Below are 19,882 nucleotides of genomic sequence, written 5' to 3'. Positions count from 1 at the left end.
GCTGACGACTGTGTCCATGAGACACTGGCAGGCATGCTGAGTCGTGACTTGAGGCAAAGGAAAGTATTCCTCCATTTGATTAGACTGCAGAGATTTGCTTTGACCTTTACTTCCACTACTGTGCAAACGGGCCACTTTTTAAAACATTTTTATTGGAAAAAAATATCCGTTTAATGTCAGAATCAAAACTTTTCTACTGTCCGCGCTGTCTATGTCCATATTTTATCTATGTGACAATTGTTACGTCACCAACAAAGCGACATTATTATTGCTACAATTTTAATAGCAACGATCAGTTGTTATGTCACCAACGACGACGCGGTGGTTGCTACGGTAACAGTTTTCAAACATGGCCGGAAAAGGAAAACGTCGATCGTCAAGGAAATTGAGTGATACAGACAAACTAACAGTCAAATTAACTAAGAAGTCTGAAGGGAAATCAAAATCACGCTGCCACATCGATATTTTCAATGAATTTGCAATGGAAAATGCTTATTATACTTGCCATAATATCCAGGATGTGTTACTGAATCGAGGGTTTCCGTGGCCTGAAGCACAAAAAAAGAAGAAGAAAGGGAAAAAGCGTTAAGCGACGTCAAGTAAGTTCAGCGATTATAATAAAACAGTCGCAAATAACACTCATAAGTAAGGCTTACATCCATATTCATACCAAGCACAGAATTTTTTTTATTTACGGTGGTGCAATTTTTTTAAATTTTATTACTATTATCTTTTTTCATTTCTGAGAACTGTAGGCGTCGTGGCTAGAACAATCACCAAAGTCAATATTAGAAACTGAAAATGTTATTTCTTCGAGATGCGAAAGTGTTTGGTTGCAGATTTTTAATGGTAATAAAAAACATTATAATAACCTATGTGCATATTGAGTTGATTTTCTGTGTAACAAAATCTCTCACCGATCTTCAATGAAGACCTATTTTAAAGGTCATAAGGCCCGTTACACAATGACACGTGAACGAAAAACGGAAACAGATCACGGACTCGCGAGATATGTGTTTCAACAAATATTGGTTTCACTATCCGTCTGCCGCTTCAACAATGCACGGCGATGCAACAAATGGCAATCAATGAAAATGAATTTCACGGTTATGAAAAATTATATATTTATTTGGAAAAAAAATGATATACGAGAACATTACATGGTCAGGATTCACATAGCGTATATAATAAAAATAAACATGAACGTAATGATAGAACACTATATATTCTTGATTTTGAAATCATTTTTTCCCGTATATAAAACGTAAACAAACATGGTTACCACCGCGGCTAAATAGCTTTCTCGGCTTCTATTGGTAGCACGGAGTAACATAAACAGAAGAGCTGGGAATTGCCGAGCTAATCCGAACGTGTCCGCATCCGCATGCTGCGAGATCCGTCTTCCGTGTCAAGGTATAACGAGTCTCACAATACCTCGTATCTCTGTATCATAACTTAGCCAATGCAAAAAAAAAAAAAACCTACTCATTCACAAAAATATTGGTAGAGTCCATCCACAATCCACATAGAGCACGTGCTAGAGAAAATAAAGTAAAACAAGCCTAACAACCACCGGACATATTCTCTTACCAATACTACGGTCATAAAGCTGGGTTCACAATTATGAAACATTAATGAGTGCATGGCAGGCCATGCTCACGACTGTGCACATCTTATGTGGTTTTGCTGAGATTGATTTACAACTGAATTCTTATGCATTATTTTTAGATGAATTTTGTGCATGAATCTAAAAAGTTTTAGCAGTGTTATTAAATGAGCATTTTAAACCATTTAACTCATTATTGTAGGTATAAAGTTAAAATAGTTTATGAAATTTATGTGTATTTATACAATGTCAACAATGCCTTCTGTCGTACAACAGACTACAAATGTTGCTCTGATAAGTTGTGTTTGAAAGCCTTTCTTGCCAAAGCATTTTGAAAAAATTTAAAATGTGTGCGCACCATGCAACAACATTTTTACAGGATGAGGAAATGGCCACATACAAAAAAAAGTTACATACAAATAAAAATTAAATATGCGCTTTTAAATCTTACATTTTAGTAATTAATATTGAATACTGGTCAACATCATTAAAAACATTTATTTATTGAGAATATTAGTGATAGAAATCGTGTTAATAAACTTTTTAAGTGTATTTTTATAAGTGAGGTTAAGTTATGCTGCATTAGGTGCATTATGAAAAAAAATGATGAATGAATTTTTATGATGCATGTGCATTAAGTATGCAACAAAAATTGACAGAATTAAAAAAAGGCTACATACAAATAAAAATTATATATGTGCATTTAACTAATATACTTTAGTGATTTATATTGAATACTGGTCCTTATAATTGAAAACATTTATTTATTGTGAATATTACTGATAAAAATTGTATTTATTATGCTAAGTAGTATAACTTCTAATGTACATACATAAGTACATGCATCCATTTATTATATATATTTTTATCATCAAAATAATTACCTCTATGCATACACTTTGATAGTGTGAGAGATTTCTTCAAAGAGACAGTTCAACTACTACAAATAGTCTTGTATCGTACCAACTTAAGTGAACATACCTAGATTGAATCAAACTGCAAGTTAACTAAATTATTTGAAAGACAATGTAATAGTAATTTAGTAACACTTCTGAAAATTTAAGTTATGTGTATTTATACACTGTCAACAATGCCTTGTCGTATAACAGACCAAAAATGTTGCTCTGATGAATTGTTTGAAAGTCTTTCTTGCCAAATTATTTTGTAAAAATTCCCTGTAAAAAGCTAAATAATTCACAATCAATTTGAATACCATTGTAATGCAAAACCAATTACCAATTGAAAGTGATGCAGAACATTAAGTGATCCACCTGCATAACACACATAGTTGGTTGAAAAAAACAACCTTCTGTGCAAGGATTCTGGGTTCGAATAACAGGTTAAGTCATTGATTTTGTGGTATTTTTAATTGTAACATTAAGTTTAATTATTTTTATTCACATCTTGATTAACATTATAATAGAGGTATGAATGAGTTATTAAAATAAAAAAAGAACATTCACATCTATTTTGTCACATTTTAAATGCTTAAATCACTGCATGGCAGGCTAAGAGACCAACATACCATCATCAAAACAAAGTTTTAAACAAAATGCAAAAAACCACAAAAACAAAGATGTGCAATGAAACCCAAATTGAGTTATTTAAGCTGCAATTTAGAGTTGACAAGTTCTGCAGTTCGATACCGTACTGCACAATTTTAGAGGGAACATTTAATCATGGTAACTTTTAACTAGCAGCTTGTACAAAATAATCAGAATTTGGAAAAATGATTTACCACGAAAAGGATAGTCATCAACTGCATTAGAGATTCAAATACATGGTAACTAAAAAAAAAAAATAATAATTATTTAAAATTGACATTTCCTAGAATCAATGCAAGTAATACCGGTAAATAATAATGAATAAATCTGTTTTTTTTTAAGAATTACATATTAAATATCTTTGTTAGCAAATTATATAACTAAACAATTACTAATGTTTTTTTTTCTGTCTGAACAATATGATTAAACTAAATAACTGCTGATGGTAATGACTTTAAAAACAAGTGTGTCCATAAAAGAATGTTCCAGTTTCAATTGTATATTATAGCAGTTTAGTTTAGACTATATACAACAAATCATACATCCAATTGAAGGTAAACTAACTTCAACTAGTTTTTCTAATGAATTTTCAATATGTGCACCTTGAGTTACGGCACACATCCGACCTAAAGTCCTATTCTTCCCACGCTTTGGTTAACAAGTCCGGAGTAATGGAAACAATAGCCTCTTCATTCCTGTGTCTCAACTTTGGACAATCATTAGGTAGCAGCGGAACACAGACAGAATCTTTTATAAAGCCCTAAAGAAAAAAATGCATGGCATTATGTCAGATGAACGTGGAGGCCAGCGAAAAATAGCTTTGTCTCAACCATTACAACCAATCCTACAAAGAGATTCCAATGGGGAGGGGCTCCATACTGTTGCCAAATAAAGTTTACAGGTTCACCCTCTACTAATTGGGGAAAGAGCCATTTTTTCAACATAGGTGGCACTGCAAGCGAGAAAACAACTAAGTAGTACTTGCGCATGAGCTTTTATCTAAAACTGTTAAATTTTAACTGGGTCATTATTTTATGGACATACTGTACTAAAAACATTTTCGATAGTAACCCCAGGATTAATTTAGTCTTTATTTTATTGTGACACATCAAAAAGTTTCAAAGGTATTGTGGTAATTATACACCAAATTATAATTGTAAAAGTGTCATTACATTTTAATTGTGATGTTAAAAAACAATTATATTTGTAAAATTAGATTTAAGTAGTTTTTAAAATTTTTTGTGCTTGCTCCTGATTGTAAAACCAAAAATGAAGTTTATAGGGAAGTTTTAATGTAACTTTAACTTTGGTGTACATATAACAACTTTTCTATCCAAATAACCTGTGTGCGTTATTACGTTCACACGAACAAAGGACAGGAACAGCTAGTTAAAAATAAAACAATGCTTCACTTGTATTAATTTTATTGCCATGATCAACAGGGTATTTTTCATAAGGCAAGTTCTTGGTTCAGTCAAGAATTATCAAAGTACAGAGAAAGGAGAGAAAACAAATATACAACACAAGACAGAAGCATAGAAACAAGGCACTGTAAAATCGCAACAAAACAAAATAATCCACAAACATTCACATTTCTATTGGAACACACCAAAATATATACATAGATCATCGAACAGCAGCTACGCACATCATATTAAACCTAAAACTACTGTGAATGTTAGCAATTATTTTTATTTTTTCCTTTAGTATATTAATCACAAAGCTCTGGAAAATTACAATATTTACATAGAGTTCTACTTATATATATATATACCTATATACAGTAGGCTATACATTATATCACTTTGGCCGACAGAGTTTTAAGCATATTATCCATCAAAACTGTTAAAACAAACTATATGAAAGTCAATACACAGCTCTAGGTGAATCACCATTTCTATAAAAAATAAACAAAAATGAAGAAATATTTTACTCTGCAAACTGCCTAGCAGCATTCACAAATTCTGTGATGTAAGAGCATTATTTTAACTATAACATAATATATACTAACATCAGCTCAAAAATTAACAGTATATATGATGATACTGATACATTTATCTTTCAAGTACGTAAGTCTTTCATACACTGAGAACAAGACATCGACTTCCAATTTAAACAAAAAAAAAACACAACTAAATACCATGTCTCTTTGGTTTAGTGAAAAAATTTGTTAACGCCAAGTTTTAACTAACTTTCAGCCAATACATTATGAAGGCAGTGTAAAACAACATAATTAAATTCACCAGCACAAACAACATGTCACATAACTTCAACTTGTATGAGATAATCACACAAAAGTAGCAGTCCTATTACATTTAGTTTGAATTGGTGAAAACAAATTTTTGCTACTATATTTGCATAGCAGCTTCAGGCATTAATATAGGCCTGCAAGTCAAAATAACAAGGCAGTCAAGTCATGTGGACAATCACGTTTGACTGTGGCAGTGAAGCTTAGGAAATACACAATCTCTGCTCCGCAGTTACAAATCATTACTTCCAAAAAAATTATCTCCACATTTAAACATTGAAATCTTAACAGCTTAGTTCACATAAAAGAAAAAAGCCAATCTTATAATATGCATGTCAGCCTCTGTTACTTTAAAGTTATTACATATCTAACCAGAAATCACACTAGACTCAGAACCATTTTAAAACTGCCTCAATCTCTCAAAAAAATCCTCCAACACAAAGCTTACCTTAAAATTTCTAAAAGTAAAAACCCAAAATTGTAACTATTTCTCAGTGATATCAGCAGAATAGTCTTGATAACTTAGGAATGACATGGCATAAAGGAACCAAAATTCCTAAAAAAAAAAAAATTTCCCATATATTCAGACAAAATTAGATACAGACAAACAATTAACAAACACAAAAATAAAACAACTTGCTTTATATTTGAGACTTAAACACAAAGAAATTAATGTGACCAGTATTGACAACAAAATGGTGATATATGCACACTCAACCAGCAATAAAACATGAGACGGGTCACATTGCTATTGGTTGCGCCTGTTATCATGAACAAAGTTTTAGCACTGCAGTATGTAAATTGTTAAAAGTTTATAGGCAAATATTTTACAACATAAACTAGAAAAAGTACTTAAGTATAGTAATTTAAACCTACAGAATGGTTTAAAAAGTGGATTAAATCATGTGAATTTGTCTGTTCTGGTTTGACAACATATTTTTATCAGAGAAATCAATAAAAGGTAGAAAAAAAAACTGCTAACTTTAAATTTACCATCTTTCTGCTGTAGTTTTAGTTATTGTGATGCCAAAACAATACTAATATGCATTAGTTAAGCTTAAGAGTAAGCCTAACTGATGTTTCATCTTTGAACTACAGTTCTTATGAAACAAGGACTTGCCGTCCTGATTTTAGTTTTCCATGGTTACTCAAAATCACTTCAGGCAAATTCCAGACAGATCTTTGCTATAGAACATGGCCAATTCCATTTTCAACAACCTCAATTGGTGCTGTGTGTCAGACACTATAAATTTTAGATTAAAATAGTGGAACTTTATGTAATTACAGAAGACTTAATTTTTAAAGTCTAGTTTCCACAAGTCTTGCCTAAACTATTAAGTCTAAATATTGGTCAGAGTATTTTGGTATAACAGAAAATTATGCTTACTCAAAAGCTTGACAGAACAAAATCACCCGATGTTATAGAAAATAAAATAGAAAATAAGAGAAAAAGACATTCAGAATTTTTTTTTAATGGGGCCAATTCAGCATTTAAAAGGAATAACTTTATGTTTACGATTCAAAACAAAACGAGATTTTAGCAGAGGAAATTTGCAATACAAGGGAACTATGAGATTATACAAAGTGTCTACACAAATCTGTAAAAAAATTTCCCTCATTTCCCCCTGATTTTCCATGACCAAAATTACAAATTTCCCCAAATAGTTTTTCTTAAAAGCTTACTTATCTTGCAACTTATTGAAAGAAATAAAGAAAATCCAGTTCCCACCAACCCTATAGCCGGCCAAGATCAAACAGAACCTTTACTACGCCAGTGCACTAAATTACCATCCACAAAAATTCTTTCAAAGTCTAGTGATGGCATTATCCCCTAAAATTACTATCACTGGGGAATTTCCATTACTTTTTCAGAATTTACAAAGAATTCACTGACTTTGCCTGACCCATTCCTACTTCCTTGATTTCCCCTGACTTTTAAGAACATGGACATCTTGTTATATTATGCTCAGTGTAACATCTTAGGTACCTTGGCACTCATAATTTGAGCAGTACGAGAGGCTGGAATAAATTATTAGGGATTTATGCAGGCTACTCACTGGCTAGGTACTTTTAGAAACACACACACATTCTCAGTGATGCCAACCTTCACGCACATCCTTCAGTAATCATATTTATGCATGTAATAAAACAAACGTAAAAAAAACCCTAATCAAGTTTACGTCAAATACTGTACTGTATGAAATAACTAAAACATTTATTGTAATGTGTCAATTTACCTGTTAAAATTTAAAAAGTACACAACAAAAAAAAAGTAAAATTTAAAAATATATATATTTAGGATTTAAATTTATGTTAGGTTATTTTCAAAAGGTCTTGCTGGCTAATTTAAATTTGATAACCCACACATCATTGGATTTTAAAATATTTTTGAGGGTAAATACTATTCATAGCACACACCAGTAAGCTGAACTGGGTGTTGCCAAATTGGATTTGACTAAAATTATTGTCTCATACATGCAGCCAACATACATCCAGCTAAGTGCACGAGATTTTTCGTACAAAACGCTGACAGACACACAATATTTCTGATGTTCATCAAGATTCTCTGTTTCTGTAATAAAAAAATACCACTTCGTGAACCCACTATTGGAGATGTAAATCAGTAACAAATACGGAAAATCCACGACTAGAGCCACGGAAATTTCGCGGATTCATTTAGTCGCAAGCTAGAATGCAAACCTCCACACTGTCGCACTGTGTTCATGATTGGACCGCAGTTATCTGGACAAGCCTCTCTGAGACCGTGAGCCAACGATGCCCAGCTAGGAGAGAAGTAAGTGAATCAGGTAGTGCCAAATAACAAGGATAAAAATGTTCTCGCTAAGAAATCAACCTATGGGAAAGTAAACATGGGTCGAGCACACCTATAACTTTGAATTCTATCCTGAGGCCAGAGGAATCCACAAAATTTCCAGGACTCTATCCATGACACTTGGCAGCACTGCATTCTCGTGCAGAGGTGCAGTCACAATGTTTTGTTGGTTCAAACAATTTCCTAGAGCAGCTAGCGACCATGGGTGGCTGTAACCAACAACACAGTAGAGAAGTGGAGTGGTGAAGAGGGGGAGATAGACAAAGAGGAAGCAGAGATTGATACAAAAGCAAGTATAACTTGTGTGTGTGTGTGTGTGTGCATGTGTGCATTGTTGCACGCGCATGCAACAGTGAAAGAGATTGATTTCATGCCTGTTTTGATTTAATGTTGGATGAATGGACTGATTCCCTGACATTCTTGATTCTGAGAAATAGTTAGTAGAGCCTTTGAATATATATACTGTATAGAAGTCGCGAGTGGATAGGATTTACTCTACGTTTTTCAGAAGCTTATGATGAGCAGCTTGGGAACTTCACCGCTGCAGTGCGCTGCCGTAACGCCCTGTATCGTCTTAGTTGTTATTTACACGTTAGAGCGCAGTGCTGTCGCCCGCTGTCATTCCCCGCTCCCCTCATCCATCATTCACTGCAGCTCAACGTCGTTCAACGGGAGGGGGAAGGGGTGTTTGAAGAGTTCGAGACTTGTCCGCTAGGGACCACCACAAGTCGATGCCCTAGAGATGGTGGCGATTGCGGCGGTGAATTAACCAACTACCTCAAAACCGTATTAGAAATTTTAACCTGGGCTGGCGACTTCTATACAGTATATATATTCAAAGGTAGAGCCAATCGCAATTCAAAATGAAGTTAAAGTGTCAAAATCTTTCACGTGGAATGCTCCATATGCTGGCTGATTTTGGCACTAGCTATTACATGTTTGGTGTCTGCTCTTTGATCATTCATTGCCTGAGAGAGTTGATGGTAAGGCTAATGTAATGCGCACTGCAAATTTTGCACTTTAACTGGTAAGGTTAGGTCCGCCTATAATACCAGTTTATGTTCCCATAACTCACAACTTATCAGAAAAAACTCTACGTAAATCTCATTCTTCAAAAAGAAATAAGTAAATTCAAGAGGGCTTGTCATAGCGACAAGATTTTATGGTTTTTTTTTTTTTTTAATTTTTAGGAATTCTGCATATTACTGAACACACACGACATACAAATGTTTCACGATACTTATTTCACCAAAACAGAGTTATTTTGACTGATAAATAATGCACTAGGGACAATAAAAAATAAATCGGAAAGTACTTGTTTAAAACAGGTACCAATTTTGTAACGTAAAAATGGATTACTATAGTAACAGTTGTAAGGCCAAAAAAGATTAAAATAATTGTTTTCCAATTTACTTAGTACATACATTTTTGTAAAAACTTTATGTTAAATACATTACATTCATTAAATTTAATACATTAAATATTTGTGTTTTGAGTTAAGTTTTGATTAAAAATGTGGATTAATTTTATGATAGTAGTTGCATGCATTTTGGTGTTTTATGGTGTTTAACTTACATTTCGTGTGTTATTTTGATTTTATCACAATTCACCATAAAATCTTGTCCCAAGTCATAGTGCATCCAAAAACAACAGAAAATTGTCATTGTGCATTATACTAACAATTTGGGAGCATTAAGTTGTTTCAAATACATAATGATATCAACAAGGAAATCATTCATACTTTAGTTGCTATAGTTTTTAGTTTTTATTTAAAAAACTTGAATGGATTTTTTTTACGAGTTAAATTGCATTCATTTGCTCAGAAACGAACACACGACACAAATTAATATAATAGGTTGCATAGTAAAGACATAAGTACATTATATAAATACTAATTAGTAGATGCACACCTAAGAAAGATTAGGAGATTGAAGTAAACAGTGTTTTTCCCTGAAGCAAAGTCAGCTAATAAAATTTGCAAATGAACTAAGTTTGCATTAATAACAATGAAAACTACAGCATGAAATATACAACATTGCTTATCATGAAACATGGTTGCGTTGAGAACACAAGTTATATCCTGAGATTAATATTTACTTCAAATAAAAACATGTGTCTTGTTAGAAATTTGACTAACTTCTACAACACAATGCTGTCCTGGAAATTTGTTAACTTCTCACACTTCAGTCTTTCAAATCTAAGATCTAGTAGAAAAAACAACACTGCAGCAGGACTTACTGAACATGGATGCAGCTATTTAGTCAGGAATCAACCATTTTAAGATAATAAAAATAAAACTTTTATTTTTTGTTCAACAGCCATTTTTAAAAAGCCTTTCAATTACAACTTCACACTTACATCAAGCTGAATGATTTGACATAATTATTTTCAGTATTTACTCCTATCCAAAAATATTAAGATCTGCATTTGTGTTGGTGAGGCGGGATGATAAATGTGATGCTTGCCGGTGCAAGACTGTGAAATAACGTGCAGTCTTCTCGTCCTGCATAGGACAACTATAATATTTGACAGTAACCATAACATTATATGGCAGAGAAATGAAGATAGGTGAAATGCAAGTCTCTTGAATGCTTTCAAGAATCTGTACCGAATGTTTCACGACTAAAAATAATTCTGAAAACACTTGTTTTAGCAATTTTCATTCTAAAAATATAGTCTGAAACTATGGATCTGCCCTTAGCGTATTATTAAATATGTTTTTAAATTGCGTGGTTTCTTCTGAAGCTCTGCACACTGTATGTGTGCCTGGGTAGGCAGGGGCCTTAAAGAGCTTGGTTCCTCACTGCATAACTTACATCCAATTATGATGAGAATCCACTCATTTATTTTGTAGGTTCGTTTACAAATTTAGATTAGGTTCTGTGTTAGAAGCAAGGCTGCAAGGACCTCTATTAAGGGTTGAGAATCATTTGGAGCTAGTAAGAGACCTTCATGGCATGGAACAAAATTGCGCCTACATAATTAATAAACACTATTTTCAAACAGATTGTTGCCTCTTTCCCGCTGCAAAATTCTGAATGTACCACTAGCAAGTTTGTTGCTTTTTTTTAAGTTGCAAACATTATTTAGAAGTAAAAGGTGATTTTATTTGCATGTTACATAAAAGCCAGAAAAAGCATCTATGTTTGTATATCATTTCAAGAACTCTGGATCAACAATGATTAAAGTACTACTTAACTAAACTTCAATGCCTACTACTTCTTAAAAAAAATTTTTAAAAATATATTTTTAAGTAAAAGTGTATTTTTATATGTTGTATGTGTTGTATTTAATATGATTAAAACTAAGTATATGGTAATTTTTAAAATATAGTTTAGAATTTTGTGATGTATTATGATAGATTATGTTAAAAATTAAAATGTATACCATATTAATTACATTTTAATAAAAAACACATATTCTTTGTAAAAAAATTTTTTTTTTAAAAATATTTTGTAAGCAATCATAATGTGCTTAGTTTCTAAAATGCTTGTTAAACCTGTAAACATGGTACATAAATTTCTGCGATTATGATACACTATTTTACAGAAACCTGCTGTGATATATCAAAAGCAAGATATTTTATTAGTGTAATGTTGCCAAACCCTAGGACAATCATGACTGTTTGGCTGAAATATAAAAAATAACAATAGATACAAAGAAGATTTTTTTTTAAACAGACAAATGATATGGTACAAATTAACATCTTTTACCTAGGATATAGCAATAGTAAAAACTGACGATTACCCAAAAATGTATTTGCTAATTGTTTTATGGCATAGCTAAGCTAAACAAAAAAAAATGGACTCTTAATAAACCGGGACATATAAAAAGATGGCTGTGAAGACTTTTAACAAGCGCACCTAACATCAAGTCAGCAGTAGTTCATTCACTTAAGTTTTATGGTCGACCCCACTAACGTTGAGGGATTTGTAATAAAAAAGTTTCCCTGATACACCTAAAGTATGTCCAAAATTTAAAAAAAGAAACTTTTATCACCCCAATCTTAAGGCCAATAGCATCACACATATTAGTGTCTGGAATAAATAAATAAATTTGTGTTACAACAGGAATAAATAAAATTTTCACTCACTTTAACAAGATGACAGTAAGTATGCATAAAATCACATTTCCTAATATTTTATTTCCTTTGAAAACCAAACTGCTACCAACTCTATGAATTAATATTCTGATAAATGTTTTGACATTTAAATCACATATAGAATTTCATTACAAGTGTTACATCCTCTTCTAGTAAATTTGTTTTTATAAATTTCTCTATTAAAATCAATTCAATTTTTATTCGGCCAAGTAAATTTTTAACTAACAAAATTATGAATTAATTTGATAATATATTTCTAACATTATAAATTTACTACAGTAGTATTAAACTACCCTGAGAAATAGGGAAGAAATATTGATGGAACAATCAAAACGATACTTTATGTTGCCATTAAAACATAATCTTAGTAAATTAATTTAAATTTAAATTACCATTGTTAAGTTACCATTGTTGCGATGCTACCATACAACTCTAAAGGTAAAGAAACAGAGAAAATATGCAAACAATTAGCAAGCAACAGTTTGTACCATTTACTAACACAATTTCCATTAAAAAAAATTTTTTTAAATTTATTTTGGAAATGAAGAGGATAATGGTAGAAGGATGGAATAACTGAGAGCGAGAGGCAGGGAGGGGGTAGGCAAAGTGTGGAACTAACTATGAATGTAATATATTCATTGAAAAATACAATGTTTGCAATTTACGAGAGGCAAAAATTTACTAATTCAAAATAAATTTTAAGCTTACAAAAAAATTTGCTTTCACAAAGAAGGACCCATACTATCAGATTATAAATGTGGCGCATGTAGCATTGGATCAAGTTGTTCAACATCGCGAAATACAGAATAGCTATAATCTTAGGTATTTTATTTTATGGTTGTCTTGTGCCCCCCATCCCCCTGCAATAAAACTTAAATATGCCATTGGTTCCAAGAATTAATGGTTGATTATCAGAACGACAGCCATGGTCCAACTGTCCATAAAACTGATAGATAGCCACCAGCCGAGACACTTTTGCTGTGGAGCATGTGTAAAAAGGAAAGGGCATTGGAAGAGAGTGGTGTGACAGAGAGTGAAAATGACCTAGTGGATGGTAGGTGGTTACAGAAACCAAAGTTGGTGAAGGATGACTATCATAGAGTTGTTTTTTTTTATATCTGAGCTTTTGTCTGTTCACTGACACTTCATCTTGAATAAAGGCAAACCAAAATAATATTTAAGATTGTGATGACTTTACAAAACTGCTGTACATAAGCACTGAGTTCATAAAAACAGCCGGCACAACACCATACATTTATGAATACAAAAAAACAAATGAATCAAAGAATTTAATTTATTTTTTAACATTATATTTAAAAATGTAATTTTTTTCCAGGATATCCTACAACACAAGCTTTATGCCACATCGAAACAGAAATTATCTACCTCTCACTACTCCAACATCCCTGATACAGGAATGTATTAGGGCAGCTATTTTTACATTACAGAACAGCTTCGCTCATCAACATTTTTCCCATTTCCAGAAAATAATTTACTATTTACGTCAATTTACCTACTTTCATTTACACGATACATTCACATTCCAGTCACGGTAGTTATCCAAGAATAGAAATAAATATATTTTTTTAATAATTTTTTTCATATGTACATAAGTGAATCTTTATACAAATTTTACTTATACATCAGATTAAGGCACAATTTAGTTTACATTCATTTTACAATAAATTAAGTAAATGTCTTCACAGGCACGAGTGGATTAACCAATTCAGACATGCAAAGCTTTTCACGTACGTAAAATTGAAGGCAGCACCAAACATTTTAAAAATCTATGTAAGAACTGCTATTACTGATCATAAACAATGTAACAACACAGCACTATGTACACAAAACAACAGCAATGTACATCGAGTAACTACAAGTCTGCTTTGATCTGCCAATGCAAACCACAATACGAAAAAATATGTTTTAAACATGTACTGAATAAAAAACTAGAGCTTAATTTTTTCGAATTATTTTCTATATACTGTACATATTTAACTCTACATAAATCTCAGAAGTAATGCAACATGCAATATATTATATATAATTTTTTATTAGAATTTATATTTATCACACAAAGTAAAAACAACTCTTTACGTGAGAAGTCTCAATATATTATATACGCATGTACGACCCAAAATAGCATCACAAGCACATGTCTAAGGTCACTCTGCTGCAATTTTTAAATTTTCATTCTTAATAACGGACAGCTACGTTTGAATCAATCTGACAAGCCTGCTACACTAACCCTTTTAAAAATGCACCATTGAAACAAAGCCATAAATGCAATATCAGACAAGAATGCAATGGACAAATGAATGAAAGGTTAAATTTGTATTTTGATGATCGTGAAGTAATAAACAATACATAAATACCATAGAGTTATCAAAACAGACTCTAGTAATTTTATAATGACTCTACAGTGTAATGTCCATTTCAACATTTTATATATATTTTATGACAATTAATACTTCAATGATCATTGATTTATACTAAATAACAGTTGCTAAGCATTAATTAAATGTACAAAATCTGATGGCTGGCATGCATTTTGGTAGTATGCTTAAGTTTCTTTCTTAAAATTAAACTAACTGCTCATTGTATTTATTATATACAACAACTGTATTATTTGAAAAGTTTATGGTACTTTTTTTTTTATGTTAGTATTTCTACATACGCAATGTACTTGAATTACAATAAAGATCAAGAAATGTAGTTTTAATTCAAGTTGCACATTTTGTCACAAGTTATCCAAGGGATGAGAGGGGGACGGAAGGCATAATACACTTGTATGTCATACAAGCTAGTGGCACTGAATCAAAACACAGCTAGTGTTTTGACTCTTTAGAAAGTTCCAAATTCTTAGCATAGTGTGTGGAAGAAAAATAGAGGGAAACCTAATGGGCATAATTAAATTGTAATCAGGGATGCAGAGAAAGTAGGAAGAGATGAAATATTTAAATATTAATATTACCAAACATTTTGTTTCCTATAAGCACGGTGAGAACCCATACTAGTGTTTTTAAACATCATAGCATGTATTTTTCTAAAACCTAAAATCACTACATGTGTGTACGCAACTGAGCTGTTGTATAGGCAAGGGAAAAGTGTATTACAAGAAAATCCACACAACCATTCACGAAAGAGAATTATTGCTTGACAGCCTGCTTCTTGACTCAAAAGAAAAAAGTGAGCTATGTGGAATGAGGAATAATTAATTATACTCACGTTACCACACATTATCACCAAAGGCAACAAAATATTTGTATTTTTTCTCCTAAAAAAAAAAGTTATTTAAACAATCAAATATTATTAAGTCTTAAAACAAACACCACAAACAGACAAGAATCTCATCCTTATTTTGTATTGAGGTACCTTCATTACTGATGTTTGGACTTTGGAGATTAAGAACAGTAGTTTATTTTACATGCATTTCATGGTATTTTAAAGGTTTTTGTAAAAATTGTTTGAGTACCAGCCAAGTAAACAATTTTACTTTCAGTACACAGAAAGGAAGAAAATCAAATAATCCTGTGTGACTACTGACTAATGCTTAGTAATTACCTGTGAAGGGTTAACTAAGAAAGCATCGGGGCAAAGTCTGTCAAACAGGAGGGGACAGCATGTCAGCTCACCGGTTATACCGTGTTTTATCGCACAATCGTCACACATTTTATACTAAAATCAAGATTGAAAAGTAAGGGTTCAATTTTTATGCAAAACATTTTTTTTTGTTAGGTAAAGTTATTCATAAAAACAAAACCCATTCATGGAAAGTAGGTTTATTTAAAATGTAGAGTATACAAAAGCACACCAAACAATTTAAAACAATAAGTCATGCAACATAAACCTTTCTTCAACTTTAAATAGAAAAACTAAATCTGTTACCGGAATGCGAGCCTAAACCAACACATAACTATCGTCGTAGTACACACCACGAAAGAGTGCGGGCCATCAATTGTAGTTAACTCGGCACTCGACAGAGGAGCAAGTGTTGCATGCAATCGGCGAGATATCAATATCGATATTCAACTACGTGTGAGCGCTCTATACGGGAAGCAACATAACCAAACACGAATGATGCCAACTTGCACTGGCTACATTTTTTATAAGCGGTACACCGCGGTGACGCAGATGAACAGATGAAGGTTATAACTTTTAAAAAAGTTTTTAAAAGAACATTTACACATCAGACAACTTTGTATTTCGGTTAATTAAATAAGTAAGTAGTAATGTCCGAATAAATATTAGAAATCTACTTTAAAATACATTGTTTTATACAGAAAAAATACCTACACAAAGCGCTTGGAATCTAATAGCGAGACCAAAAACATCATGCAACGTTTATGCGAGAGGTTTTTTTATCCTAATTTTGATGCCCTAAAATATCAGTGCGACGATTATGCGATAAAATAGGGTATGTTGTTTTCCTCCACCTATGCTTTCTGTTCCTTTCATTCCTTGGACTGACAAGATGTCAAGTGGGACAGTTGGCTTTCATCTACACCAGCCTTGTCTTTTTTCTTATTATTAAACATGCTTCAGATCAGTAATGTAATTTTTTTATAGTTTTTGTTGTATTTAGTGTCCCAATTTTGGGTCAAAGTTAATATTTTGACCTACCGAGCATTCAAAGCTATGTGCTATGCCAAATTTATACATACAATGTAACACGGAACTTGTATTGTAAGCCGCATAACTAATAAATAACCCTTAAATGCTGGCCCTTCGATACCATAGGTATCAGATTAAAAAGAACTTCATATGTATGTAACTTTTAAAGGCACTAATAAAAAGAGCAAGCAAAAATTCTAGAAATTGACAAACTGATCTTGCAATGTGTGGGTTCGTAGTCACTACACAGGAGTCACTACAAAGCAAAGGGGCTATTATTGTATTGACAGAAAGGCTAAAGGCAAGGAAACTTTCAAAACCACAGTGAGCAGTTGGGTACCAAATTGGTGCTCTACAAGCAATATAAGGGATTGGTACTGAACGATCGATCCTTAGATGCCATTGCATGTCAGGCTACCAAAAACTCATTCATGTGGAAAGATAATTTTATAAATAAAACGTAGCTTAAAATGTCCCCTGATGGGTCAGACTTACTTCAAATTGCAGCCAATATTAACTAAATTTTATAACTGCATCATATTTTAAAATTATACTCAAAAGTAAAACTGTATTCAACTGTATTAGTTTTTTAAAATTATGAAATCTTTGCTATAACTGTTCTTGACATGATCACAACAGAGTTTTAGATAATCATGTGCTATGATATGTGTTCTTCACTGAAATTGAATAAATATTCAGCAGAATATTGCAAAAACTTCTAGTAGAATATTTATAGCAGAATTAAAAATTAATTTTTCTCTTTATTTATACCAAAAAATATACATTAATTGTGCCTCGTAACCCTTTGATTTCAAACCAAACGCGAGTGAGTATGTGCACCACAAACTTCTAGACTATAAAATAAAAAACCTTCATGGCAAGTAAAAAATGATAAAAGCAATGATTCAAATGATATGAAAATAGCAAAGAGTAATTATTTTTCAGCAAAATCCACTGTTTATTAATTGGAAGCAGTAAAATATTAATTTATGTTGCATTAATATTGCACTCAAAAACATATAAACTGTCTACTTAGTAGACTTCAATGCTCAGCAGTGTCATACTGTAATTCACTACCTGAATGCCTCCACAACCAATCCTTTTATTTCAAAACCAAAATGCTCGAACTTCAGAAGTTAATTTCTTCTAACAAAGTATTTAAAGCTTCATACTTTCTTTTGCTCCATAATATCAATATGACATACCTATTAATTTATATTCTTCATAACTTCCTTCTGAAGTTGCAATACAGCACTAAGGCAAATGTTACAGGTTGTAGCCGGGAGGCAATCACGACAATTTCCCATATCACAAGGTGATCAGCACAGGGCTCATTGCTAAAGTGTGGAAGCCATCACTGAACACAAATTCATGAAATGCATCCCACGAAAATAGCTAAAAAAAAATGGTGTATCATTTTTTTTTAAACAGTGGAAAGCAATACAGCCATATTAGTTAAAACAGAAACCAGCAAGGTGCTTTCCAAATCACTGTCTTGATGCTGGTGGTGTACAAAACCTATTTTGATCCACGGAGATCTAACTTGGCCTTGTGTCATACATAGACAGGTCCCTGACTATCATTGTCCTCCAGACTGATCCGGTTGGGGTACGCCGGATCGCCGCCATCGTCAAAAAATCTGCGGAAGGTGAACTCGAAGAAGCCGTGGAACGGCCGGCCATTGTCCACCAGCTCGTCGGAGTGGCCGGAGCCCAAGGAGCCGGAGTTGTGCAGGCGCTCGGGGTCGACGGGGTCGAAGTTGGAAGTGTCCGTGGAGAACTGTATCTGAGGGACGTAGGGCGCGACCACCTGACGCATCTTCTTGTCCACCTCCATGCCTGCAAAGAACGGGTGCGCCTTCACGTCCGCGGCGTTCTTACCCAGTCGGCGGTCCGCGCCGGTGCACAGCTGGAGGATGAGGTCCGTGCTCTCGGGGGAGAGGTTGGCAGCATTGGGGATGTGCAGCGTCGTCTCCCAGTTGATCACCTGCAGCAACAACAAAAATCTCTCTTACCGTATCGCCCAGACACACACTTTTACCAGCTTCTTCAAGCTAACGCCTTAAACATTAATTCTACATGTACAAGTAAGTTTTAGTTTGAGTAAAACTTACTTGGTCTCAACCATTTACTGCAATACAAAAAAATATACTATGAATTTTAAATGAAATATTTTTATCTGTTTTTTGAGGCTCTAGAATAAGGAGAAATAAGAAGATGGAACTCTACATCATCTCTTTTTACTCTCATCCACAGCTTTACATTTTAGTGAGCCCTCACAAACATGTTGAATTTTCTGTTTGATCTGTTATGAAGAAAGTATTTTGAAATAGTTGATTTTCAAGCACTACCCAGCTGCAGATATACAGAAAATAAACATCTTGTAGGTTTTCATGATATAATCTGCAAAAAGAAGTTTTGGCAATGAAAACCTGCCCAAAATATTTGAAAACAGCATGTGGTGTAAAACATACATCTAGTGACTAAATTAAAAAATAATAATAAAAGGGCTATTTTAATGTGAAGTGTAAATTACTAGAAATATCAGAGAATGAAAATAATTTATTGAAAATTGATAAATTGATGCGAGAGGTGAAACAGAGCACTGTCAATAGCATACACACACTAACATGGATTTAAATTCAATTTTGTCTCTTATACATGGCTGGAACATTAGCTTGCGATTAGCCATTGGAAACGCTGATATAAGCAGATATAGAAGATAACACTTGAGTTGTTCGTTGAGCTCTAGGATTTCTGTGACAAAAAAAGCAATGTATGTCCTCAGTAGAACATTCCTCTAGGAGCCCCACACAACATGTGCGTTAGTTTTCACGGTACCCCAAAAAGTCATGCTTTTGTTAATGTTATTAAATGCACATTTAATTTCTGACATAGGACTTATTTTAGAGAAAAGTCATGAAATACCAAAAACT

General features: G+C 32.9%; 1 protein-coding gene across 1 annotated transcript in view; it reads right to left on the bottom strand.

The window, feature by feature from the left end:
• Window positions 1-4,557: 4,557 nt before the first annotated feature.
• The window catches only part of LOC134543312 (serine/threonine-protein kinase Warts), a 105,348-nt gene continuing 90,023 nt past the window's right edge, over window positions 4,558-19,882 (bottom strand). Inside the window, exon 7 of the mRNA XM_063388246.1 lies at window positions 4,558-18,933. Within this exon, the coding sequence (XP_063244316.1) occupies window positions 18,502-18,933 (432 nt within the window). The 3' untranslated portion in view covers window positions 4,558-18,501. The remainder of the gene's footprint in view (window positions 18,934-19,882) is intronic.

This window comes from Bacillus rossius (genome assembly GCF_032445375.1).
Source record: "Bacillus rossius redtenbacheri isolate Brsri chromosome 9 unlocalized genomic scaffold, Brsri_v3 Brsri_v3_scf9_2, whole genome shotgun sequence".
Taxonomy (NCBI): Eukaryota; Metazoa; Arthropoda; class Insecta; order Phasmatodea; family Bacillidae; genus Bacillus; species Bacillus rossius.
Note: the sequence above shows the minus strand (reverse complement) of the source record. Positions and strands in the feature narration are given on the sequence as shown.